At 39.0% G+C, this 27,757-nt stretch overlaps 1 protein-coding gene across 1 annotated transcript; it reads right to left on the bottom strand.

Annotated features, from left to right (window-relative positions):
• Nucleotides 1-6,558: 6,558 nt before the first annotated feature.
• On the bottom strand, nucleotides 6,559-26,625 carry Ttc23l (tetratricopeptide repeat domain 23 like). The gene is made up of 8 exons (XM_048368431.1): nucleotides 26,382-26,625; nucleotides 21,292-21,415; nucleotides 17,303-17,459; nucleotides 15,945-16,070; nucleotides 13,043-13,220; nucleotides 11,592-11,700; nucleotides 9,887-10,014; nucleotides 6,559-6,779 (listed from the first exon to the last, which is right to left on the bottom strand). The coding sequence occupies exons 1-8, from the start codon at nucleotides 26,601-26,603 to the stop codon at nucleotides 6,612-6,614; spliced, it is 1,212 nt and encodes a 403-aa protein (XP_048224388.1). The 5' UTR covers nucleotides 26,604-26,625; the 3' UTR covers nucleotides 6,559-6,611.
• Nucleotides 26,626-27,757: the final 1,132 nt, after the last annotated feature.

Here is a 27,757-nt window from a genome sequence, read left to right as displayed (position 1 = left end):
CCAAAGGCTACACTAATAGGTTGATGCAACTGGTAGCATCTTCATTCCTTTTTCGTGTGTGTGTGTGTGTGTGTGTGTGTGTGTGTGTGTGTATGTGTGTGTGTGTCTGTCTGTGTGTGTGTGTCTGTGTGTCTGTGTGTGTTGAGACAGGGGCTTAGGAGCTTGGCTCAAGGCTGAGCATTATCTCTTCTTCCAGCTCTCTGCTGGTTAATTGGAGATAAGAGTCCCACAGACTTTCATGCCCATGTTGGCTTTAAACTGTAATCCTCAGATCTCAGCCTCCTGAGTAGCTAGTATTATAAGCATGAGCCACTGGCATCCAGCTCTTTGCCTTCTTGTGAAGAGAGAAAAAAAAAGATATTAAGAGAGAGCTTCCATAGCTTAAGACCTATCAAAAAGTTACATCACAATAACTTTCAGTATGCACTGCCTCCAAGATGCCTGAAAAGGGCAAAAATAAATTGGTGCCCCATATATGCATAATCCATTAAGACTGGATTAAAAGGTAGAGTTGGTAAAATATTTATTAAACACTTCTATCAGATAGGGGGTGCTAAGTGCTTTATGTGAATAATCTCATTTACTCTGCATTTCTTATTATATATACACATATATAATTTGAATGCTTATTACAGAAAACAGACTTGGAAAAAACTGAGTCCACATCTCTCTTTAGAACGAAAGGGCTGTTTTGCTAGGTAATGAGTGAGTAGAAGGTGTTTAATCATTAGGTACGAGGAAAATAGAAATCTCAAAATCTGTTCTAGTAACCAAGTTAATGCTAATGTTAGTGAATAAGTGAAGACTTAGTTAATAAGTGAAGACTTTCCATTTGCCAATATGATATCCTCTTAGATATCATTCTCACATCTGCAATCATCTGTCTACTCATCCATTTATCCAGAGTACATTTGTGAAAGGTCTCAAAAGGAAAAATGAGGGAGGAGGTAACAAGTTGGATAAGAAATGTATTCACTGCCTTACGTATGAAACTGTGCTTCACTTTGACAATAAAGTAAAAAATTACTATAAAAAGACAGATTATGAGCAGTATTTCAGAGTCATAGGACACATGTGGTTCAGTCATTCTTCCTCAAAAATGGCTCACACCTGTAATTCTAGCTACTCAGGAGGATGAGATCTGGGGATCGACTTTCAAAGCCAGCCCAGATAGGAAAGTCCATGAGACTGTTATCTCCAATTAATCCCAGAAAAAAGCTGGAAGTGGCTCAAGTGGCAGAGCACTAGCCTTGAGTAAAAGGAGCACAAGGACAGCGGCCAAGCCCCAGGACTTGGGGGAGGGGTGGTTGAATAAACAATCAGTCCTATAAATAGAATACATACTTTGACAGAGCTGGGCTTGTATTATTTTTCATTATCACAAACAATAGGCTAAAAATGGTATTTTAAAATCAGGCTCCATTGACTCATGGCAATAATCCTAGCTACTCAGGGGGCTGAGATTCGAGGACTGTGGTTGAAAGGCAAGCCAGGCACCAAAGTCCATGAAACTCATATCTCTGATCTCCAAAAAGCCGGAAGTGGAGTTCTGACTCAAGTGATAGAGCACTAACCTTGAGCTAAAAGGCTCAAGGACAGATCCCTGGCCCTGAGTTCAGGACCAGCACACACACAAAAAAAAGGTATTTCATTCTGCAAATTGGTTAATTTTGTTTGACATTAGAAATCTCTTTTGGGCTGGGAATATGGCCTAGTGGCAAGAGTGCTCTCCTCGTATACATGAAGCCCTGGGTTCAATTCCCCGGGACCACATATATAGAAAATGGCCAGAAGGGGTGCTGTGGCTCAAGTGGTAGAGTGCTAGCCTGGAGCAAAAAGAAGCCAGGGACAGTGCTCAGGCCCTGAGCTCAAGCCCCAGGACTGGCAAAAAAAAAAAATATATATATCTTTTTTATTAGCTACTTGCAGTTTCTCTTCTTTAAATCTTTCCTTAGTGGCTTTTATAACAGTGGAACTGATTGCTACATCTTTAAAACTTTCACTTTCCATTTTCTTTCTATTTTTTAACTCACCTAATTCTGCTTCCTTTCTATAAATTATACAATAATATTATAATAACATTTCACAGAAGCTCTGTGCCTGCCATACTTTAAATAGTTAAAATGGAGGCCTATTATTTTCATTTTGTGGATAAATAAAGTAAGACTTAGGAAGTCTTAGTTTGAAATTGAGTCCCAGTGCTGTTACCAAATCACTACAGTGTATTTGCTTCCAAAATAAGCGTGTGTGTTCTCCAAACTTGTTTGCCAAGTCTTGTTTCATAAGTATTTATTTCATAAGTTATCTTATCCATTTTATCAGCTTCAGAGCCTATTTCCTACAACAGCCAGTAGCTTCCTGGACATTGTGAAGTGGATGTATGGCAGGTACTTCCACCAAAACACATCCAGTATGAAAGTCACCATCCTCCTAAGTCTTGCTACACATCCTCCAAGACGGCCTCCTCTTGCAACACTACTTCTTTGAATAGCATATGTTCACCCTATTAAGACACTTCAAAGCCATCTGACTCCTACCTCTTACATTTATCTGATGGAGTCTGTCTTGACAGACTCCAAATTATTTCTCAATATCTTTTCTATATATATATATTTTGAGACCGGTCTCACTATGCAGCCCAAGCTGTCCTGGAATGTGTGACCAAATCCACTGCTTCAGCTCTCCAAGTGCTGGGATTAAATACATGCATCATCACGTCTGGCCTTCCATACATTGCTCCCACTATGGCTTTAAATAAACAAGGGTCCCAACATTTGCTTGAGCTATTGTATCTGCATCCTAACCATTCACCCCACTTCCCTCCAGGTATCATCTTGCCTTCCCACGGCTGTCAGAGTTAATATTTGACAGCTAGCCATTGTTCACTCCTAATCAAAATGTATAGATTAGGTGCTGTCACCTAAATCATTTCTAAACTCTCTAATACAATACATAAAGGTTCTGTAAAAGATTGGCCCCAATTTTTTCTTTCCAAGTTTTCTTGCAGCCTGTTCCTAGGCATGGACTTTAAACTATAACCCCTGAAAGCCTATTTGTACTTCCTTGGAAATACCAAATATCTGGGGCCAGGGGTAAGGCTCTAGTGAGAGAGTACCTTCCCTGAGTGTCCACCTCAGTACAAAACACTACACTTTTGTCTATGCTGCTTGGCATAGACTGCCCTGGTTTCTTTTCCTCCTGCTGATACCACATTCATCTATTTAAAGGTCCTGTATCCTAGCCACACCCACACACAGTTTCTACCCACATATTTCTTGCTTCCTAATTTATTCCTTATCCTTTTTGTCATGCTTTCTATTACAGACTTACTATAAACTAAGTTTTTAATTTGGCCATGTATATCTGTTCTTCCTGAAAGGATCTATCTTAAATATATTATCGTTTCTACTTCAGAGAAGGAGTTTCATATGCTAATGGTTAAAACTTGATGTACATTTTTGATTAGGTACAATTTGACTAGACAACTTCCTGGTTTATTTCCAAATATAAGAGTGCCTTTATGTCTTTTCTAGACACTAAGATCTTATGGTAGGCCCTTGATCATTTAACCTTGGAATCCATGGCAATGTAAAGAGACCCTTTCTGCTTCAATTTCTTTTCAGAGACTTCAAAAGTCAAGAATTTAGGTTGCTGGCAAGGAAAGTCCGGTGAGTATTGTTGCTGAGGTCCTGGATGAGGTGGGGTAGCAAGCACACAAGAGCATATCGGAAAACTAGTAGAGTTCCAGGACATCTGGGATTGATTATTCCAGCAAGACGCTGAAGCAAAGAACAATTCTTGTACTGCATTTTGACATCTGGGCTCTGGCAGCTATTTCTATGGCTGTGCTCAGCAGTTCTTGAGGAATGAGATATGGGCTTGTTTCAAGGAAAGGAAAGCCTTTATTAACTCAACTTCTGCTACAGAAGAGTCCTCCCAAAGACTCTTCTTTTCCCCTTATAAGGACTTTCTTGGTAGTACTAAGTCTCTTCATTAATAGAAAGAAAAATTAAAAACCTGTATAAAATCCCAGCTCTGACTCCTCCTGGGAAAGTTAACTTGAGTAAATCAGTTCTTAGTTTTCTCATATGTAACATGGGTTTTTCAACCTTACCTGTAGAACACATATGTCAATATGTAAAACTCATATTAATCACAGTCAGAGGAGTGTTTTTGAAATTTGATCAATTGAGTTCAAACACTTAGAGAAACTCAGACCACCATGCGTTTGAATTATGTTAACCAATGTTTCTTAATTGTCCCTCCTGAATACTCAGATTTCACTCTTCAGATACAAGCTGAGTAGAACTTGTACTTCAATTTTGAGGAAAAATCCTTCCTTAAAATTGCATATTGTGTTCTGTTAGTCTCATTACTATTCACTTCAAAGAACAAAATGTGCTGTAGATAGGTTCAGATATTCAAATCATCAAATACATATGATAACACTAACAGTTATCTATGATTTCAAATATTCTGACCAATTGCTTGGAAAGCAAAAGGCAGTGTTCTGTGAAGGACGAAGAAGATACTTTTTTGACATGTGAAGAACACATGTTCCAAGCACTATAAGATGAATATTATAGACATGCTTTTTACTTAAAATTTACAACCCTATGTGGTTTACTGATGTCTACATTTTGATGATAAAGTAAGGCTCTTTAGGAAAGTGATTTGTTGGAGATCACATATTTCCTAAGCCAAGTTAGGAGTGCAAGTGTGACTCTAGTCATGCATACATGTGTCTCTATTCAATAACAATACAGCGACCCTTAGAAACTTCTTATTTAAACACTGACCTATTATCTCTAGCACCTCAGAAAGAGAGTTGCTGTTATCGCCATTATATCATTAGGATATTAAGAACAATTGTACATTTAAGACCTGGCAGGCCCCAATCTATCTGGTATGTAAAATATGATTTCATTAACTCAGAAAACACATTTGAGAAAAGTACTACTGATGCATAATGAGAAGCTGAGGGAAGCTAGGTAACTTCTTGCAGGCTAGAGAGCTGAGATCTGCACCCTGAATTTTGAATCCAGGCAATTGGCCTTCATAGTATAAGGTATACTGCCTGCAGAGAGCATATTTTGGAATGAGAGAGACCAGCATTACAATCCCAGCTCTGTCTCTTCCTGGGCAAACTTACCAAATCACTTCCCAGTTTTCCTGTGTGTAAAGGGGGTTCTAGAGCCTTACCTGCTAAAAAGGTATGCCAGGATATATACTCAAATAAATGTCAGAATCTCTTACATGGTGATAGGGAATTTTTGAGATCAATTTGGAGTTCCAATCTTACCATAGTGTCTAGCTAGGTGATTTCTGACAAGATACTGAAACATTGCAAGCATCAGTTTCATCATGAGAGAAAAAGTACCTACCTGACAAAGTGATTTATGGATGGGAAATAACCATATGTAAATACATAGCACAGTGCTAAGAAAATGAAAGGAGTTCTATACAATAGTCATTCACCTCTATGGTTACTGGTTAGGAAAATATGCTTCCTGGCAGATAGGGAGCAAAGTTCCCACATTTCCCTGTGGCTGGTTCTCCATGCATTCCTAGCATGGGTCTTACAAAGAGAGCATGTAGAATATCATTCTTTGACTCATGATTAAAGAAGGGAAAGACTTCTATGGAACTTACCTTAGATGTGTCTCTAATAGATATGGGTGCATATATAATGGATTAATGGAGTTCTCCAGGGTCATCTTTTCCTCCTCCTCTCTAGCCTTGTGAATCTGCTGAGAAGTGATGACTGTGAGCCACTACTGCTGAATGCAATCAGTGCCCTAACTCCTACCCAATAATGAATGAAACCCCTCGTGGTTAGAAGGCTCTTGGGAAAAGTGCATGATCATTTAGAGGCACACTTACTTGTATCCAAATCACCAGGACTCAGTGGATTTAAGCTAATTCCTTGACAGAACATCAGGCTCCTTTCTGTCAAATGAGAGCTTTCACATGGGTGTTTATGAGTTTAAATGAAATCCTTTCTAAACTGAACCAAACTCAATTTTAGGTGTTTAGTATACACTCAGTACATTTCTTTTTATTTCTTAGAAGTGGACAGTTCGAGATGAGCATCATGCTAAGGTGAACAGACACCAATGTTATGCCAAGGCTGACGTATAAGGCATGGCTGTATAAAATATTCTCTTTGGCTTAAATTCTAAGCAGGTGCCAGTGGCCTATACCTGTTATCCTAGCTACTAAAAAGGCTGAGATCTGAGGATTGGCGTTTGAAGTTAGCTCAGGCAAGGGAATACATAAGACTTATCTCCAATTAATTACCAAAAAGCCAGTACCGGGCCAGCTTTAAGTGAAAGAAACGAAAGGACAGAAAATAGAACAGGCTCCTCTTATATTACTAAGTTTGGAAGAAAAAGGAAGGGGAGGGGAAGAGGAAGGGAAAAGACAAAAAGAAAATGAGAAAGGAAATGGAAAGGTGAAAGGAAAAAGAGAAAGGCAATGAAAGGTTACAGAGGAGGGAACAGGATGGGAGAGGAAGAAGAAAGGGAAGAAGAAAGGGAAGGGGAAGGAAACATTTCACACATTTTTTTCCTTATAAATCCAGGAGAAAATATTATAAAAACAAGCCAGAGTCATCTTCCTTTGCTCACCTTCCTTAGCATCTGAATTGCCTTTCTGATTTCACCTTTGGGAAAACAGATCCTGGACAAATTATAAAGAGTTTCAGCCACTTTTTCATTATAAACACCATAGTTGATGACATATGACTTCAATGAAGACTTTAGCAGTCTGTAAGCTCCCTAGGGGATCAAAAAAAAGTTTAAATAAAAGATGGTAATTATATGCATGATTTCTGTTGAAGAGGTTTCCCTACCCGAGTTGGTATAACCCATCCAGAATACGCAGGTAGGATGAGTCACCCAACTGATGTGTTTCTATTAAAAATTAAAATTTCAAAGTTCATAACTAATGATAGTTATTTCATATGTAAAATACTACTCAGTCTTCATAGTTGTTCTCTGAGATAGGAACTATTAATATGCTCTCATTTTACAGATGAAGGAACAAGCACTCATGTAAACTAAGGATCTTGCCCAAGATCATACAACCCTATGGTTGACAGTGTTAACCATATGGGACTGAGTTTCATAGCTGTCATTCTTATGTTCACACTCTTTTGTCTGAAAAAATTTTAGACCTTCAGAGAATCTTAGGAAGAGTAAGATGAATACTGAAAATATTACTGAGACTCACAAATGGGCTACCATTTTCCCACATTTGCTTTATTATACTCTTTTTATATTGTATGTATGCACACACATAGACATATAAAATATATATGTATATATAGGGAGAGAGATGAACATGTATGTGAACGTCTTTGTTGAAAATAAGTTGCATCCACTTTTTACCTCTACTTAAACACATATCTTCATTGATCAGGATATTCTCCTATATAACTACAATAACACTAATTCACATCAACACTATACTATTCACCTAATAAATTCTCCAGAGATGAATTTTCCAATTCTTCCAATAATGTTCCATATGATATTTTAGTAGCTAATTAAGAATCATGTTACCTACCTGTTTCATGGGTCTTACATCTTCCTTAGTTTGCAATCATTCTCTTGCATTTTTTGTCAAGAATAACATTGACTTTTTCCTTGGTGGTACTAGGTTTACAATATCACCTTTCTTGTAGACTTGCATGTATGTGATGGAGAAACAACTCCATGATTTCTACAAACCTCTACAGAGTGTATTTCTCTATCATTTTGATGAATTACTAGAAGATGGTGGTTCCCCAAAAAGGATTTATTTTTCATCAATGACAATAAGCTTTCTATTTATCAAGAGAAAAATTATGTTCCATGAGAATATAATTGCCAAGTCATTTCACTTTCCTGTTGGTTCTCTACTATCAGACTTATAGATGGGGAAAATAGTTCCTTTAAAAATAGGAAATGTGAGGTGAACTTCCTTTGGCGTACCCCATGTGGTTACTGTATATGATTTTGGTACACTGGATATTGTATACATGCTTACCTGAACTAGGGAAGGGAAAGAAAAATGAGGGAGGGTGTAACATATGACAAGAAATGTACTCACTACCTTACTATATAACTGTACTCCCTCTGTACAACACCTTGTCAATAAAATTTAATTAAAAAAAGGAAATACATTATAAAATTCAGGAAGTTGATGATTGTGATGGGAGGAAGTAAATGGGTAGAACAACAGAAGAGGTGGCATTGATCAAAATTCATGGTACTCATAACCTGACATATCAAATTGTGACCTCTTTGTACAACTACTTAATAATAAAAATTTAAATGAAAGAATACTAAACTCTAATCAAATAAAAAGCTGAGCAATTTCACTGAATAGTTCTTGACCATCTACTATATGTCAATTATCATTTCAGACAATGGATACGAAACAGACAGGGTTCTTACCCTCATGGACCAGTCCAAAGTTCTGTAATATGGTTTACGTCCAGAGCCATGTGGCACTCAGCCCTTCCATGTATTTGTCAAGGAGGGCAAGGACCTGTGTGGAGGCCCCAACCAGCTACTGGTCATAGTTGTTGTAGGAAATAACATTCCAGTGGCATTTCCCATAACATAACAAGTATAAGCGATGAAATTCTGACCAAGTGTCAGAAAGCAAAATTATTTTAAAAAATTATAAATCTATGCCACTGAGATCTCATGTTGATCTTCTAAACCAACAGATAGTATCATGGCCACGGGGGGCGGGGGGAGGCAGGACGTTGAAAATCATGAAGCTTTTTACTTTCTACAAGTACTAGCTAAATTGGAAGAAAAAGAAGCTATCAATATTTTTAAATGTTTGAATATGCTATAAAAATACGCTTCACTCATGGAAATAAATTCTTACTGTATGCCTATAACCCTACTTTTAAACTGTTCTTTTTTTTTGTTTTTTGTTTTTGGCCAGTCCTGGGCCTTGGACTCAGGGCCTGAGCACTGTCCCTGGCTTCCTTTTGCTCAAGGCTAGCACTCTGCCACTTGAGCCACAGCGCCACTTCTGGCCGTTTTCTGTATATGTGATGCTGGGGAATCGAATCCAGGGCCTCATGTATACGAGGCAAGCTCTCTTGCCACTAGGCCATATCCCCAGTCCCTAAACTGGTTTGTTTTTTTTTTTTTTTTGGTTAATGGGATCATGTAATTCTACCCATGTTTCTCATTTGCCTGAGGAAATGTAGATTGCTTTTGTCAGGTCAAAATCATACAGAATCTCATGATTGACTCAACTTTCACTGTGCTTGCATAAAGGTCAGGGCAAAAGTTTTTGTTTGTTTTTTTGGCCAGTCCTGGGCCTTGGACTCAGGGCCTGAGCACTGTCCTTGGCTTCCTTTTGCTCAAGGCTAGCACTCTGCCACTTGAGCCACAGCGCCACTTCTGGCCGTTTTCTATATATGTGGTGCTGGGGAATTGAACCCAGGGCCTCATGTACACAAGGCAAGCTCTCTTGCCACTAGGCCATATCCCCAGCCCAGGGCAAAAGTTTTTGAATAATAACATAGACTCACTGAAATTCTAGGTAAAAATGGCATCCATCAAAAGCATTTTCTATTTCATTTTAAACCTGGAAAGCAAAGTATGGCTAATAATTCCTAAAAATCAAGACTGAGGGAAACATTATCATAAAAGAAAAAGATGGCTGCTAGACCCAAAGGTAGAAACCAGTCCAGGATTTGAAAGACTATGTACTGAGATATAATACAATATAGTAAGCAGCACCCAGCCCGGTGTTGTTACTATTTCACCTGGCACTTTTCTGAACTCTGGTTTCTGAAGTGTGAGATCAAAATGGCTGTCTAAATCTACTGTGGACAAACTAGCAATTAGGTTTATGAGTTGATCCTATTTACCTGTTTATCCCCATTTTGAACAAGCCATTTACAAAATTCTTCAATGGTGGTCAATGTTTCATAATTCTCTGGGCCCAAGGTTGCTTTATATGCATTGATACTTTTTACAAAATATATCTCAACAGCATCTGGAAAAACGAGGGTGATTATTGAAGGAAAACTGCTAACCTTCACAAATGTCTATGATCAGATTTGGCTCCAATGATATTTTCATGTTTAAACTCATCTCTTAAAGGTCCCATGGCCTCTTACTTATCACCACATTATGGACCAAGTTTCCAAACACATGAATGTCTGGGAGACATATTCAAACCATACCCAAGCTAATAGTGATGTTCTTTACTAAATAGAGAAAAGCTCCCTATATGTCTAGCTTTCTGTGTGTGTGTGTGTGTGTGTGTGTGTGTGTGTGTGTGTGTGTACGCATGCATATGTTATCATGAATGGCTAATGGATTCTGTCAAATGCTTTCTTCATCTACTGATATTATCATGTGGTTTTTGTTTTTACCCTACTAATGGGATGCATTAATTAGTGTTCAAATGTTGGTCTTGGGTACCTCCATTAATCCTCCTTGCTATAGTATATAATTACTTTCATATGTTGAATTCAATTTGCTAATATTTTGTTGAGGGTTTTTTGTTGTTGTTGTTGTTTCTACATTCATAAGCGATATTGGCTTGCAGTATCTTGCAGTATTTTTGCCCGATTTTTTAATTAGGGTAATACTGGCCTTATAGCATGAGCTAGGAAATATTCTCTCTACTTCTATCTTTTGGAAGAGACTGTATAGAATTGGTATAATTTCTTACTTAAACATTTGGTAGAATTAATTCTTCTGGGCCTATGCTTTTGGCTTTGATTTTGTTATTATTGCTTCATTTTTTTCAACACAGGTCTATTCAAATGACCTATTTACCTGACCCTTTCCATTTTATTTATTTATTATTATTTTTTTGCCAGTCCTGGGGCTTGAACTCAGAGCCTGAGCACTGTCCCTGGCTTTTTTGCTCAAGGCTAGCACTCTACCACTTGAGCCGTAGCATCACTTCTGGCTTTTTCTATATATGCGGTGCTGAGGAATTGAACCCAAGGCTTCATGTATGAAAGTCAAGCACTCTATACAAAGAAAATAATTTGTGAACTATAGATGGCAGTAAATGAGGTTGCAATAAGAGTATTTAATAGGGCTCAAGCATTTGTATACGATGTATTTATTGATTCAATAATTAGGTCTTTGGAGTAAAATCCTGTTCTCTATCACTACATACTCCCAGCCCAGCATTCTCTCCTATAAGCCAGAGGAAATAAGTCAAGGAGATTGAGGAAGGAAGAGAGAGAAGGAGGCAGTGTTTTCTTCTGAATTTCCTCATCAATCATAGCATTTTGTTTATCCTCTTTTTTTTTTAACATGTTCACCATATATAAGATCCCTATAGATTTTATGAAGGTGAATTCTGTTGAGATTCTAAGGAAATGAAAGAAATAGAAGATAGTTATATCCATTTTGATGATCCAACAATTTGGAAGAATTGTTATCATCCAGGTCTAAATTCCTGTTAATTGGCTTTGTACACAATTATGACCGGTCCAATTTTCCACTAGGACGTGTAGCTAGCCATAACCTTGCTGATAGATTCCTCACTAATGCTCTTTATACCTGTCACTGGTTAACGATGGTAACTTCAAGGCTTCTTCTACCTACCCCTGTGCTGAGACTCTCCAGACATGGCATAGGCTTTGGCAAGCAAAGCGCTCACTTCTCCAGTTTGGGGGCTGATTTCAGTGAATGAAGAAACACAGATAGAATAGGCCTGCAAGACAAGAAGTCAATGACAAGGTAAGAACAGATGACAATGTTTCACTGGGGAATCTGTGATAGGTTTTTTTTTTTTTTTCACAGAATTGCTAGTTGAGAGCCAATATAGAATCCCAGCTCCCTGCAACTTCCTAGCTGAGAGTTCTGAGCCAATCATGCCGTTGAACAGAAAGCATACATGTTTCTTACTGCTTAGGATTTGGAAAGATGAAATGAATTGATATATACAAATGCAATATCCATCACATGGTAAATTCTCAATCAGTAATAGCTAATATTATTTCACTAGGTTTCTAAGCACCTCAGTACCTTATAACCTTCATACAATCTCAAGGGCTCTGTATCAAAAGCAGTCAGAAAATGTGAATCTGCGAACCATACCACCGGAGCTCCCACCCCAGCTCAACCAGGATGTTTCTGATCCTCTTCCAATAGAAAATAGAGAAAAATAAAACGATTGTCACAAATGTATATATTGAATAAAATACATGTACAATGTTTAGTACACCACCTGGCAATTAGGATGCATTAAATAAGTGTAAATATAATTGTTATTTTTAATTTAATTCTATTTTCTTGTAAAGGTGAGATACAGAGGGTTTACAGTTATAAGTAAGATAATGAGTACATTTCTTGCCAAATATTGTAACTCCCTCCCTTGCTTTTCTCCCACTATCCCTCCCCCCTAAAATATAATTACTACTATTATTTGTGCTAAAATAGAAGAGACTTAATAGAGAGCAAACATATAGTCCATACCTAGCAGTAAGAAAAGACTCACCTCACCTAACCTTTCATAGGCCAAAGTTGTGAGTTATCTCAAGGACCTGAGAGGATTCACAGTACTTTGGAGCCAAGACACAGAAGAGAGTTACTTTTAGACTATAGCATGTGAGTTCAAATCTCTGCTCTGCCACTTGTTACTTATACAACTTCAACTGTAGTAATTATAACTTCACTTTTTTTTTTTTTTTTTTTTTTTTTGCCAGTCCTGGGCTTTGGACTCAGGGCCTGAGCACTGTCCCTGGCTTCTTTTTTTTTTTTTTTGCTCAAGGCTACCACTCTGCCACTTGAGCCACAGCGCCACTTCTGGCTATTTTCTGTATATGTGGTGCTGGGGAATCGAACCCAGGGCTTCAAGTATACGAGGCAAGTGCTCTTGCCACTAGGCCATATCCCCAGCCCATAACTTCACTTCTTATATCCTTAAAAGGAGACAAGATAATGATGCTATTTCTTGGGCTATTGTATAGATTAGGCCTATTCCCTTGTTCTGACAAGGTCAAGTTTCCCAGGCCCTTGTCACTGGGCATTTGGCCTCCAGCCAATGCACTAACCTGCTTCAAATACTGGATGGCCTGCCCGTGGTTCCTCCTCAACTGTTCCATCTGGGCAAGTTCCTGGTAAAGACTGATCAGATCTGGGCTGTTATCCCCCTTAGCAGCAATAACATCATCAATTGCCTTTTCGAAGTATGACAGAGCTAGGTTTAATCTGTGGATAGCCAAGGAGGCTCTACAAAAAGACAAAGAACAAAGGTGGAAAGTCACAGAGAGGTCATTTACTTTGCAAACACATAAGGATTTAACTCTAAGAAGTGAAGAATTTGGCCTTGATAGGCCCAACTTCTGGGTGGTTGACTCAAACTCCAGCCTTGCTGTAAATACACTCTTACCATCCTGCATTTTACCTGCCAGATTCCACTGTCTACCATCCATTTAACCTATTGATATGTTGCACTATCATCTAAATTTTAATTTTTTTAAGCAAATGGAAAAATAGTATCGGATTCACAAGACGGGATGATTTGCTCATAAAGAGGCTCTCTGAAACTGAAATAAAATTTTATTACCTCTGGTTTTCTCCATCAAACCAATGGCATATTTGTATTGTTTATCTGATTGTTTAGCTTCTTCCTCCTCAGTTAAAGATGAGAGAACACGGAGGAAACATTGTAAATTGGCTAAATAAATTATAGTGTGTCATACATTAAAATGTTTTAGAGTTGTGCTTTCTGTTGAGACTACTAATACAGAAAGAGACTTAACATGGACTAATTGAAAAAAGTGAGGTACAAAAACCATACTCAAAATATTCTGAGATTACATAAATAATCAGATAGATGAGTTGGATGAGTACATAGATAGGTGAGTCAAAATGTTTATAATTAATGTTGGATTATAGTATTACAGTGGCTTTTCTTTTCATTTTCATTCATATATATATATATATATATATATGTCTTCAAAGTTTCCACAACAAAATGAAGAATATAATCTCTTCTTTTCTCTTCTTTTTTCATTTGTTTGTGCCCATAGAGCAAGCTGAGTTGGTAAAATTAAGAGCAGATGAACTCCTGGGACTCCCTAGCTCCAGACTTATATAGAGGCAATAAAGGAGTGGCTAGAGTTAAAAAGTGTCCAGGAAAGGGAGAAGCTATAAAGAACCAGGACTGTGAGAGTCGAATACCCTGGTCACTGCGAAAGGTCTAGAGAGTCACTGAGGGTTAAGAAACAAAGGCTTTGATATCTGAGGTTCAGGAGCCATGTCTATAGCTGCTGGGTGAAGATCTGGTAACGTTCAAATCCCAAAGCAGTAAGTCTCTAACTTGAGCACCAGGTTGGAAATCTCTGGCTCTGAAAGCTTATATCAGTCGCCACTAGATCCAAAAGCCAAGCACCATAAGCCTCAGGGTTTGAAAACCCAGGCTTGAAGCTTCTGGTATTCAATCGCTCACATGGAGGGAGTCACTTGCTTCTCTATGATTTCCTCACCTCTCCATAATCACCTTGTGACTCCAAGAAGAACAGATCCAATGAGTAAACATTTGGAGACAAAATCAAATGCCCCTCAGACAAGTAATGGCTTCTTTCCATGACTAGACACCATCCAGTGTCTGGGGAATACCTTTGACCAGGACCGCCTAATGACACATACCTCTGGCCCTGCCCCCAGTTGTTCTCTTACTTAAGCCAACAAACTTATGCCCATATCCTGAAGGCATATCAAGGGGAATTTCAGGGTCTCTTTGTCTTCTTTACACTGCTACATGTGATTAATCTCTTTCCTGTCATTCACCACTGTTCCTTTTTTTTTTTTTTAACTTGATGTACAATTGAATAAATTGGTTTAATTGAATTAGATACAATTAGGACAATAAGCATAATAGTGTCTGGTATATAGTGGCATCTAGTAAGCATTCCAAGCTTTGAACAGTACATGCAAAAAATAGATATTATGGCATGAATGAAAATGAATAGGCATTTGAATTCATTCTAAAAAAGGAAACAAAGCTTTCTTTTATGTAAAGCAAAGAAAGTTCTAACCATTGCTCTGTGTGATAGCAGGAGACAATTATAAGACTCTAGTATATGGTCCTGTGGATAAGTCAATAATTTGATTTAGTTCTGGACATTCCGCATCTCTCCACTATTTCCCATTTGACTTTGAGACTCATGTTTGTTTAGAGGAGACAGATGTGACACATGTACTTTATTTACTTACCCTTCAATGATTTGCCCTACCATGCCAAGTATTTATGGTTTTGGAAACAGATTGCTTTCCAGGATGTAAAGATATTGAACAAATCTAAGGAACAATAAACTCTTCTTTTTTTTCTGATAATCTGATGGGCCCACTCATTTCTAATTACTCTGATTTTCAGAGGATCCTAATTTGACTGAAAAACAGTTAAGGCTTGTTCTGGCTTAAAGGAATTCCATGAACTTTATTTCCACTCAGAACAAAACTTTCCTTAAATCATTTACGGGCTGTGCAGTGTTCATAACCTCCTAGTGCCTGTCTTCACTAAGTGTTCTTTCCTTATCTGCTAAGTTGTTGCACTTTATGACTGAATTAGAAGACAATTCAAAAAACAAAACCAACCAATCCTAAGATAAGTGTAAGAGAAAGTTTAATAGTGTGCTGAGAATTAAGGAATTCATATCACAGATCCAACTTAAAGCCAGGTCACCTTGAACCAGCCCTTGCACTCGTCTCTCTAGTAAGAGAGTATTTCCAACTATTGCAATGGTGAGTGTGAGCATTTAGAGGAACAGTGCATAGTAGGTACACATTTGGTAAATATGAAACTATTTTATTAACATTCAAGTCCCTGTTTTTTTAAAAAAAAAATTATTATTCTGAATAGTTTCCTGACCTTATATAGAGGATACAAGGCAACATGGACCGCCAGGCCTCATTCATAAGAGTTTCACCTTCTTTATGTCCAGGTCTTACCTGCCCAAACCAACTGCTAGGTCTTTCTCTGTGATTTGCATTCCATAAATGTATCCCTTATTTAATTCTGTCAGTTCCTTCATGGTTCTGTCTGCCTTCTGCAGGTAGAAATAGGCTTCTTTTCCAGTGAAACAGTCAAGGCAAATGGCTGCCACTCCACCAACACAGAAGCTGATAAGCAAACAAAAGGGCCTCAGGGGGGGAAAGGAAGCAATGCTTGAAAACAGGCACTTAACTAGGGTCTCTATCTCCACAGGTACATGAGATAAAGAAGGAAGTATTCTCTGGAAAAAAAGAATAAGGCTTTGGGTTTCTAGTGGCGGATGCCTAAATTCAGGTCTGGAGTAGAAGATGAAAGTTTGCAAGAGAGAATGGAAAATGTAAGTTACAATAGAGTTCCTGTAGAGACATTTACTACTTCATGACAACAATTGTTCATTTTTTCCCAAGTTATTTCACAGGAATGGGAAAAAGGGACTTTCTGGGTAACTTAGAAAATCCAAGAATAGCAAGTTTTTGGCCAGAGGCAAGCAGGAAAGAAAAACCTTGGTAATTCCCACCATCCTCCTAATTCCCCACATTTTCAATAGCCCCCAATGGCAAGTGTATCAGAAGAAGGCCATGAATCATACTTTGCAAATTGCATAACAAAGCCAAAACTCTAGAAGGGGGGGTCCAGAGGGAAGAGAGTGAGGACATGCACGTTAAGCCTCACGATAATTAACATCTCTTCATCAAAATTACACACTTCTTGGGCGAGGCATTGCTATAATTTGGGTTTTAGTTGCCCTGGAAAGCCTATGTGGTAATGGCTTGGTCTCCAGTTTGTTGTTTTGGGGAGGTGGTGACAACTTTTGAAAGTGGGAGACTAATAGGATGGGACCCCTACTCCTTCCTCTTCTTTTATTTGCTACTTGGTCAAGTGGTAAATAGTTCCATTGTGGTACATGTTTGTGCCATGATGTACTGTACAGCTTAGTTTGTCAAACCCCTCTAAATTACCAACCCAGTGTCCCCATTCCTACACTGCCACCACCGTCATTCACATCTGTGTTGTGAATACTGCTGTGTCCAATGCTTAATGAAAAGCAGGCCAGATTTGGGAAATCAGCAACTAGCTAGGAGATGTGTACTAGTGAGTGGAAAGGACTCCACTTGGCATTTATATAAATAGACACAGGAAGAAAATGAATGCCTTTGCAGATGGAGAGTAAAGCACCTTGAGGAGGGTCAGCACCGCTGGAATAGAGCTACCAAGGCTCTGTGTCTTCTTCTCCTACCCTCCATGTATGATATGAGCCCTCTATCGTGTGTGGACAGGGGCCCCAATTGCCAGACCCATCCAAAGGAAAGGATATCGTTTCTGTAGGAGCCAGGCCATGCCCAGAGTGTAGTAGAGCAGAACCAGAACTCCCAGGATTTCTTTCTCCTCCTCCTCTGAGGCCATGTTTCCCTTCAAGGCCAATAGTTTGTTCTTAGCTGACTCAGCATGCTTCTTGGCCTGAGCTGGGAACCCTGGAGAAGAGAGAGTAGGAGGCAAGAAGGCAGACATTGAGAAGGTGTGTTCCTGGAAGAGGAGAAGGCAGGCGGTGTGGTTATAACAATTGCCAGTTTAAGTTCCTCAATCTGGCTGTGAAGCAGAATTTATCTGGGTGCTTATTTAAAAACACTGATTCCTAGGCCTCACCCTAGAGTTAGACTTCCTAGAGGAATGGGTCTAGGAACTTCTCTCTTTTTAAAATTTTCTTTTCTTTCTGTGTGTGTGTGTGTGTGTGTGTGTGTGTGTGTGTGTGTGCATGCGTGCACGCACGTGCCAGTCCTGGGCCTTGAATTCAGGTGCTGGGCATAATCCTTCACTTTTTGTGCTCAAGGTCAGTGCTCTAACACTTGAACCACAGCTCCACTTCCAGGTTTTGGTGGTTTTAATTGGAAACAAGAGTCCCATGGACTTTCCTGCCAGGGCTGGCTTTGAATAGCAATCCTCAGACCTCAGCCTCCTGAGTAGCTAGGATTACAGGCGTGAGCCACTGGTGCCGGGCTAGGAATGCCTATCTTAAGCCTCACTCACAGTGATTCCTAGGAAGCTCTCCCAGCAGGGAGAGTTCCATATTCAATTCTACTGCTGCTGTGGCAAAGTTTCCCCATCCTCCAAATGGCAAATGGCAACAAATAATTGTAGAAGCCCTCCCTTACCAAGCACATGGAGATAATCCAGAAACAAACTATGTTATGCCATATAATGTTATCCTTTGAGATTTCTGGAAAAGGCACTCTATAAATACAAGGGCTTATGAGTACAATTACTTCCATCTGGGAATTTTTTTTCATCCAAGATGAAGCTAGCGATACTAATTGCACACATGTACACACACACACACGAATCTAATTTCTAAAAGCACTGCATTCCTTCACTAACATGACAAAGAGAATGCCAAACCAAACCCCAGCTAGAGAAAGAGGGTAGAGGGTTTCCTCCTGGTTTTCCAAGTAAAAGTTGGTGTTCCTGAGCACTTATTCAAGCTAACAGAAACAGACTTAAAACCACCCGGTTTATAGGACAAAAGTCTGATTTTCTACCCCAACTCATGTTGGTGCAGTGGAACCAACAGAACATACTAACCTAGTTTTTGCTCTACTATACTAAAAGCAATGACTGGTTTTCACTTTCTGCCCTCTCCTGGGGGGGGGGCAGGGTAGACACCTACGGGCTGATAAATCTATTTACCCTTGCCATGTAGGCCCACAGGTATCTCTGATCACTTCACACCCCTGGCTCAGTTCCTACCCAGCTTGTCTTGCGTTTAGCCCTGGAAGCTTGGCTTCACTGCCAGGTGCAAGTCTAGGACAACAGAGATTATTTACAATGAGCTGGCTTTGATGCCCTGCAGCCTCCTATGTGCAAGACTTCTGAATGAGTTACCACAATGAACGGGAACAAAGCCTGCAAGAGCTTGAAAGTGATCCTGAAGCCAATTGGTCTCTGAGATACCTTTTCCATACATATCAACTGAGAGGGAAATGAACTTGGATGGTGAGAGGGAAGGGGAAAGTTCTGTCACAGAACAGAGAAGAGGCACTTAAATTGCTTTGTGCCAATTTTTTAACTCACTAGCAGTAGTTATGACAAACACAGAGGTCTGAGAAACAGAATAAGTGACTCTGTGTGTGAGTGTGTGTGTGTGTGTGTGTGTGTGTGTCTGCCTGCCTGTCTATGCAAATATGTGTCTGTCTATGGAAGTGTGTGTATGTGTATGTACAATTGTGTGTACATAAGGTCTGGAGATTGTAGGAGGGTTAGGAAAGGTAAGACCAGTTTGACTGAAGAGGAAATTTGAATATAAAGACATAAAAAGTGCTGGAAATATAGCATAAAGCCTTTGCGGCTGCCTGGTCTAACTAGACTTCTGCTCATGCCTGTTGTCTGTTTCACAGAGATCTTACAAACTCCCATCCATCCAAGCTCCATTTTCACAAAATCTTCAAATGCTCTTGCTTAAAATCTTACTGCATTTTTTTCCCTGTAAGATTATCTTCACTTGAATTTTCTACCTTCTCTAGCTACCCTTTTATTTTCCCTATTTCTTTCAACATAAAGCATATTGAATATTCAGTCTAATCCAGGCATGATAGAACAGGCCTCTAATTCTACCATCCACAAGTCTGAGACAGGAGAATCCAGAGTTTGAGGCGAGCCTGGTCTACACAGCAAGACCCTGTCTCCACCCACCCACCAACCAACTGAAAAATATGTACTGTAGTTTTGGGTCCCTATTCCTTTCGTTCATCTCTGTGTTCTGGCTTGCGAATAAACTACTATGGGGCAACTGTTCTCCTGAGGACCCAAAGGCCTTAATATATACACATGACCACAATTTCAGACCCTACCTGGCTTTGGCATCAGATCACGTCAGATAGGAAAGCAACCTGGTTCTCTTTACAACCCTTCTCTATCTAGATCCATTTTCAAAGTCTTCCTTTCTCTCTGCATCTCAGAAGTTTTACCAACTTCTATAACAACAATATTGAACTCCAAAGCCCTTTCTATCAATTGCACAACACTTACTTTCCCATGCCTGCTAGTATTAGGCCCGTGTGTAGCTCACTCTCCACACTGAGTTCTTGGAGGGCTTCACATTATATTCCCAAGCTACTCTTCACAGTATTTCATATAGACAAGTTTCTCACTAAGTACTTTTTGAAAGACTGTTTATTGAGAGAAATCAACTTCTGACCTTGCCCTCCATATCCTGATCCTAGAAAAGACAGGAGAATGAGGAAAGCAGGGCTGGAGGCTATAAAGCAGGCACGTGTGTAATGAGGCATGCACACACAAATTCCTATGGTCTGTCCACATGGAAGGCTGGATAATGTAGTTTCCTCATTTTAAAGCAGGTACAGGACTGATGACAAGAAAATTAAAATGTACAGGACTCACAACAAGAAAGTTAAGTGGACCTCACAAGAATTGTATTCCTCTAAAAAGTTTCTATGTTTTTAAAATATAATTATATTGCTATTATTAAGGTGTTGTACAGAGGAGTTATCATTTCATAAATCAGGTGATGAACACATTTCTTTTATTTTTTGCACAATGTTTCCTCTTTTTTCACTCTTAAAAATATTTTAAAGCCTTACTTGTTTTATTCCATGGATCAGATACTACAAAATGTTAGTCCAGACATGGGTAAATTATGTGAAGACTTTTTCTAACCAGGAGGCTGTTTCTCCTATTTAGAAACACACACACACACACACACACACACACACACACACACACACACACACACGTAAAATCCATTCTCTCTCCCTTGCTTTCAAGACAAGGTCTTACTGTGAAACCCAAGTTGACCTGCAACTCACTATGTAGACAGGTTAGCTCAAACTCCTGATCTTCCTGTCTCTGTCTCCTGAGTGCTGAGATTACAGGTGTGCATTACTATGCCAGTCTTTCTTCTAATCTCTAATATCAAGTATAATTCTTGATTCCTATAAGAAGAACTGTGATTTAAGAAGAAAAGGCCTATCACCACCATATTTTATGTTAACTCAGCTTAGAATCTAATTGGAAGGCACATGAAGAAGGCACGTGACTGGCCATGGAAATGATAGATTTTAAAGAAACAAAACTACCTTGCTGTATGAAAATTACCCAGTAGTCATGATGATCATCACCATTACTGGATTTCTAAGATTACAGTGTGTCTTATCCCTGGACTCTCCTTTCTCTTGGTGAGGCATGAACTGGAGACAGGCAGGTGCCCTCCCAACCATCCTCACCCCACTAGCTCCGTTTATCTTCACAGGAGTCCAGCCCTGCCTGGATTCAGCTGGGAAAACCCAATAATACCTCTCAGTGTCAAGTATCCATATGCCAGGTTGGCCAAAGCCTGTGCACACTTCCAGTGTTCTTGCCCAAAAACAATCCGAGAAAGGATCACACATCGAATCAGTTCCTTGTTTGCTTCGGTATTCTGTAGAAAGAAAAAAAAATGTATGCTATTAAAAAGGTAAAAAAATACCCCTCGTTCCCCAATAGAAGTTAAAAATGAATTTGTCATCTTTTTCTTCTCCTTCCTCCCCATGCCACATATGATCCGTCCATCTTAGTTGGCTCCACCGCACTCCTATTTCCTCTAACCAAGCTCTAAGTACTCAGTCTCAGCTGTCCACATCTGTAGCCTAGCTGGACATGATAGCCACTTACTGCTGCTACTCTAATTCTCCATACTAGCTTTCATGCAATAGTTATGGTGACGTCTTTTAACATTCTATCATGAAGAAATGCCAGTTACAATATGGATACAAATCACTTAGCTTCATAATTATCTCTTTATGGTTAAGACCTGTTCAGAGCTGGACTCCTGCTCCAGACACCCTCACCTTCTACTGTGCTAAAGCAAATCGAAGACTTCATATTACTTCATGTATAAATTATTCATAAGTATTTCTAAAGGATATGGAATTATGAAAATACAAAATCCTTGTCTCAGCAAAATATTAGCAATGATTTCTTGTTTTCATTTTTTGTTTTGTTTTGCCAGTCCTGGGGCTTGAACTTAGGGCTTGAGTACTGTCCCTGGCTCCTTTTTGCTCAAGGCTAGCACTCTGCCAACTTGAGCCACTGTGCCACTTCTGGCCATTTTCTATATATGTGGTGCTGAGGAATTGAACCGAGGCAAGCACTCTTGCCACTTGGCCATATTCCCATCCCCTGTTTTCATTTTTTTATTGCTGTAATAAAGGTGATGTACAGAAGAGTTACAGTTACACATGTCAGGTAATGAGTACATTTCTTTTAGGACATTGTCACCCCTTCCCTCACTCTCTCCCAGTTTTTCCCTCTTGTCATGAAGTTCATTTTCAAAATAGTGTCTACTGAGTACCACTGCTGCATTTTTCACCCCTTTACAATGTTTTCTTAATATAAGGTATCTCATCTCTTAAATCTAATATGTTAAACAGTTTTTTGATGTCCACAGATGAAAATCAGTCTCTCGAGTCTCTTTTCATCTGAGGTTCCCCTTCTCTCTTATTTTTTTCCTCACAAATCATTTGTTGAAGCAACTAGATTGTTTGTTTAGTGTTTTGTTGAGCACATGTTATCCAACATGATCCACCACTCTGTTCTGCCTTGATACTGATAGCTAGACTTAGAATTTTGGTTGATTTTAGCTTCAACATTTTTATTTTTGAGAAAAAAAACTAGTTATGTAGCCCAGGCTGGCCTAGAACTCATCATTTTGCTTCACATTCCCAAGTTCTAGGATTATAAACATGCACCAACTACCACACCTAACTTAACACCTAACTCTTTGATTTTAGTTTTGGTTACAACTATTCCAAAAGTAGTGGGTATTTTTTCCTTTCATCAGAAGATAATTCACATATAAATTAACTAACATATAGTTGTCTCTATTATTGGACAATTCATAAATAATTATAAAATGCTGATATCCTAATTTTATCATTCCTTCTTCAAATGTTAGCTTGAAAAGTCCCTAAAGAGACATGTCCCCTAATAGGAAGGACCTAGGATGAGTCTTTTTTCTCTTAACAGCTTCAAACTGGCCTCATATAATGGTGACCAAATGCTTTACTATGATTGTAAATTTCCATATTTTTCAACATATCGTGTGTCAGCATACTGACTTAAAAGTATAAATTAAGGGGCTGGGAATGTGGCCTAGTGGCAGAGTGCTTGCCTCACATACATGAAGCCCTGGGTTTGATCCCTCAGCACCACATATATAGAAAAAACCAGAAGTGGTACTGTGGCTCAAGTGGCAGAGTGCTAGCCTTGAGCAAAAAGAAGTCAGGGACAGTGCTCAGGCCCTGAGTCCAAGCCCCAGCACTGGCAAAAAAAAAAAAAAAAGTATAAATTAAGTCACATGACTGACAGTCCTGCACAAAAACTTCCAATTTTCTGTTTTTAATAAAGTCCAAAGTCTTTACCATGGTCTCCTAGGCTCTGTTTAATATGATATAATGTTGTATATTGTGTATAATATTTAAATTCCTCACCACACTTCATGTTCAACTTCTCCACTGTTTCTCTTACTCCCTCTACTATAGCCAAGATCAGTTAGCTATTCATTCCTAATGGGTCAAACTAATTTTTCTTTCTTTTTTTTTCTCTTTCTTTCTTTCTTTCTTTCTTTCTTTCTTTCTTTCTTTCTTTCTTTCTTTCTTTCTTTCTTTCTTTCTTCTTTTTTTCTTTTCTCCTCTTCCTTCTCCTCCTCTATCTCCTCCTCCTCCTATTATTCTCCTCCTCTACCTCCTCCTCCTCCTCCCCCTCCTTCTCCCCCTCTTCCTCCTCCCCCCCTCCTCCTCCTCGTTCTCCTCCTCCTCCTCCTCTTCCTCCTCCTCTTCCTCCAATGTCCAGGATTTGTCGGTCATGGGGCTTGAACTCAAGGCTTGGGCCCTTGAGCTTTTTCTGCTCAAGACTACAACTCTGATACTTGTAGTCACAGAGCCACTTGCCATTTTCTGGTGATTTAATTGGAGATAAGAGTCTCACAGACTTTCCTGCCTGGGCTGACTTTGAACTATGAGCCTCAGCAGATCTCAGCCCCCTGAGTAGCTAGGATTATAGACATGAGACACCGGATCCTGGTGGTCAAATTAATTTCTAATGCAGGGTTTTTGTATATACTATTCCTCTCCCCTGGGCCACTCTTTCACTGATTTCATATTCCTGTTTCATTTTCATTTTTCACCACATCTAGGCCTTTCTCGACTACCTTCCTACAACAGCCACCTGCTATTTCCTGTTTTGCTTGTTTCTTCATGACACTCTTTCCTATCTGATATGTAGTACTTGTCTTTTCTGCTGGTTTCTCGATTAACTTTCTTCCCAACTCCATGAGAGAAGTTTATTCCTCTTCTTCACGGTTGTATGGCCAGGGCACAGAGAACGCCCACACCCAGTTTGGTGAATAAATCCTGTCCATTAATAAGGAGGAGAATGATGGGCGGAGGTGGCTCAGATATCATGGAACTTCTCCTTCCAGGCACTTATTTCAGTGACTTTACAAACACCTGCTGCCTCCAGTAGCCAGCAGAGCCAGATGACTATTTCCGGATGAGATGAAAAGGCATGATGATGCTTATTGACTACGCTGCTCTGACTACGTTGCTCTGGGTAAGAGTGCTAAGATCCCCAAATCCTACTCTGAGATTTAGAAGCTATACCAGCAACCTGATAGAGTTATCTCGAGAGAAGAAAGTCAGTGCCTAAGCGATTCAAATGAAAGTGCTATGTAACTGTAAATCACTGGAAGGTATGTGCAGTTATGGTGCTATATTGAGCGCAAGGATTGCATTTTCCTCACTGCTGTGTCTCCCACCTAACCTGATGCTTCACCTTGTACTCAAATTCACAGATGCAAGCAGTGATAGAGGAATATTTCCTCTGCTACTTTAAAAACATCCAGTCAGCTATTGGAGAGTCCCACATGAGCTGACCACAGCAATTACTAAATTCTATTTTGAGGAAAAAGTCAGAATACCATGAAAAGTCACTTGAAATGTGAGTCCAATCATTCTATGTTCTGTCTTGACTCTGGCTAGTCTGTATTTATTCTCAGTCTTCTTGCCTTTTACTGAACAGGGGAAAATGAGCCAACTACCGTATGCTTTAGCAATCACCTTAGGCCAACTCCTAATAGTGGCACATCTCTGTCTCTCAGGATTAGGAGTCCTGGGTTGAGTTACATAAAAGTCCTACTATTTAAATCTCTTTATCATCCAAATTTACCAAGGCATTTCCAAACTTTATAAACCACATGTGAACTTCTTAGTAGATTGTAATTTGGGGTTCTAGAAATCTTTCTAGACTGGATATATAAACTAATGATGGGTCCTTGCCAGCCTCAGATTGTCCTTTGCAAGTTACTTGGGTAATTTACAAAGGTTAATTTACAAATAGCTATCTAGATAGACATCTTCTGCCATTTGCCTCTGAGGTACTTCTCAGGCTATCTTGAGCGAGCTCCCTCTTTTATTCACATATACTTTAAAATCATTTTTTCCCCTGGACAAAGAATGGTCAGGAAGCCAGTGTATGAACTCTTCTGTGGATAACTCACGCTCTGAAAGTGGGCTGGGGCCTCTTAGAATCCTGGACTTTGAATACACCAGATCACCCACACTTGCTTGAAGACTCTAGTCACCTGTGCTTGACTCAGTCTTAGGAATGAAGCCTATATTTTCACCTCTGCAAGGCTTCTTGTTTCTTGTCCTTTGTCTTGCTTATGATTCCACAGTAACCACATATATCCTACCCCTAGCCTTGTTAGGCCTGAACCCAGACCTCCACTCAGCTTGACTCCTCTTTTATTTTTTCCTGGTTCTAGGGTTTAACCACAGGGCTTGGGAACTGTCCTTTGCTTTTATGCTCAAGATTGGCATTCTGCCACTTGAACCCAGTTCCATTTCTACACTTTGATAGTTAATTGAAGATAAGAGCCTCATGGTCTTTCCTGCCTGGGCTAGCTTTAAACCTTGATTCTCAGATCTCAGCCTCCTAAGTAACTAGGATTACAAGTATGAGCCATGGGCACTTTTTTGGTAGTCTTGTACATGGCCAGATTATTCTGTTTCTATCTTCTATACAGAAGATAACATACTGAAACCTTCAAGGAGAAATACAAAACATATTTTAAGCCTAAGCAAATAGCAATAGAATAAAGCAAGTATTGATTTTTAGCATAGAATACAGAACACAAACACAATCACTCCAAAGAAAGAATAGACAATGAGCCAGGCAGGGAACAGGGTGGTAGACTGGCCTGGTAATTGCATTCTGCTTTGTTTTCTCACTAACAATGAAATGAACACCTTCTGCTACTTGATAGGCTTTACTTTACAGTGAAGGTGGGGGATCTCTATCCTATTCTTAAATGGAAAATAAATACAAAGTACATTTCTTTTGTTTACCATTTTTTCCTTAATCAGCTGGGCTATTTTCTTCTGGGACTGATCTAATTTGTGTTTGGGAAGAGCCATACAGTCAATGGTCTCCTCTTCCTCAGTTCTGGACTCTTCTTCACTCTCTCTTGACTCACAAGTGAAACATAACTCATCTGTTTGCTTGTGTGCTGGGATCTTACTTTGTTGTGACCTGTGGGTATGAGAGAAACATGAAGACAGGATTCCCATAAACAAGATCGCATTGAAAGTATAGAGGACAAGGCCGTGTTTTCTAAATTAACCTTGAAAGGATAAAGATAAGTGGTATACTCATGTCATCCTGAGTGCCTAGTTTCTAGGACAACAATATGGTGGGCTCAAAGTAAATAAATTTGGTGAACCAGTCACTTTCATTAGTCAGAGCTCTGCTGTTTACCAAACACATGGCCTTAAATAAGCTGTTATTTTATCTACTTTGTAAAATTAGGACAATATAAAATTCAACATCTATCTGATAAAGTTAAAGAGGATAAATGAGATAAAACACATCTAGTGTTGTAGTTTGCATTTGGTAGTATATTTCAATTTTGTCTACATTGGTTACCATATTAAATAGTGTATACAATAAAATATCTCATACAATAAAGTATCGAGGTTAAGTGTTAGAGAATATTGAAGCTAATAAAATCTAGAGTTCATAGTAGAGTATGTTAGAAAGTTATGCTACAGTATTTTTTACTAATCAGAATTTGTCTATATGATGGCAACATATGGAATAAATTACAAGACTAGCAAGGGAGACTCAATATTCAACCTTACTATTCTTTTTCTTACTCTCTTTTGATATACTGCACTGGACAATATTATCTTATCACTTTGCTTATCTTCTTTTATCTTTTTCCATTCTTGGTAGCTTTTATTATTATCTTCACATAATTTTGCAAAGAGGTTTCAATTTAACCTGTCCATTTGGTGTGTATAATACATCTTGATTTCTTATCTTGTATAGAAGAATGTTCAACACTAGATTATAAGTTTTCTGTTAAAACATCATTTGTGAAGACACCAGAGTTTGAATCTGCTTGTGAAGATTTCTGCTTTTGATAATGTTTGAGGTATTTCTGGTTATCACAACTTGGATAGTGCTAGTGGTGTCTAGAGAGTAGTGGCATCTAATGAATAGTTGATAGTTACAATGAATGACTTCAAAACAAAGATCCAACCAAGAATATCAGCTACACCAAAATTGAGAGGCCTGGTAAAGCGAAATGAAGCTAGATTATGTGTTTTGGGGGATAGGGGTGAGGGTAGTGTCAGGGGTTCAGGGCAGACAGAGAGAGGAAAAGGTGGATGAAGTCATAATATTCAATTACATGTGAAAATGGAACTAGGTAAACTGAGGG

This window comes from Perognathus longimembris, chromosome 19, assembly GCF_023159225.1.
Source record: "Perognathus longimembris pacificus isolate PPM17 chromosome 19, ASM2315922v1, whole genome shotgun sequence".
In the NCBI taxonomy this organism is placed as follows: Eukaryota; Metazoa; Chordata; class Mammalia; order Rodentia; family Heteromyidae; genus Perognathus; species Perognathus longimembris.
This window is presented reverse-complemented; position numbering and strand designations above follow the sequence as displayed.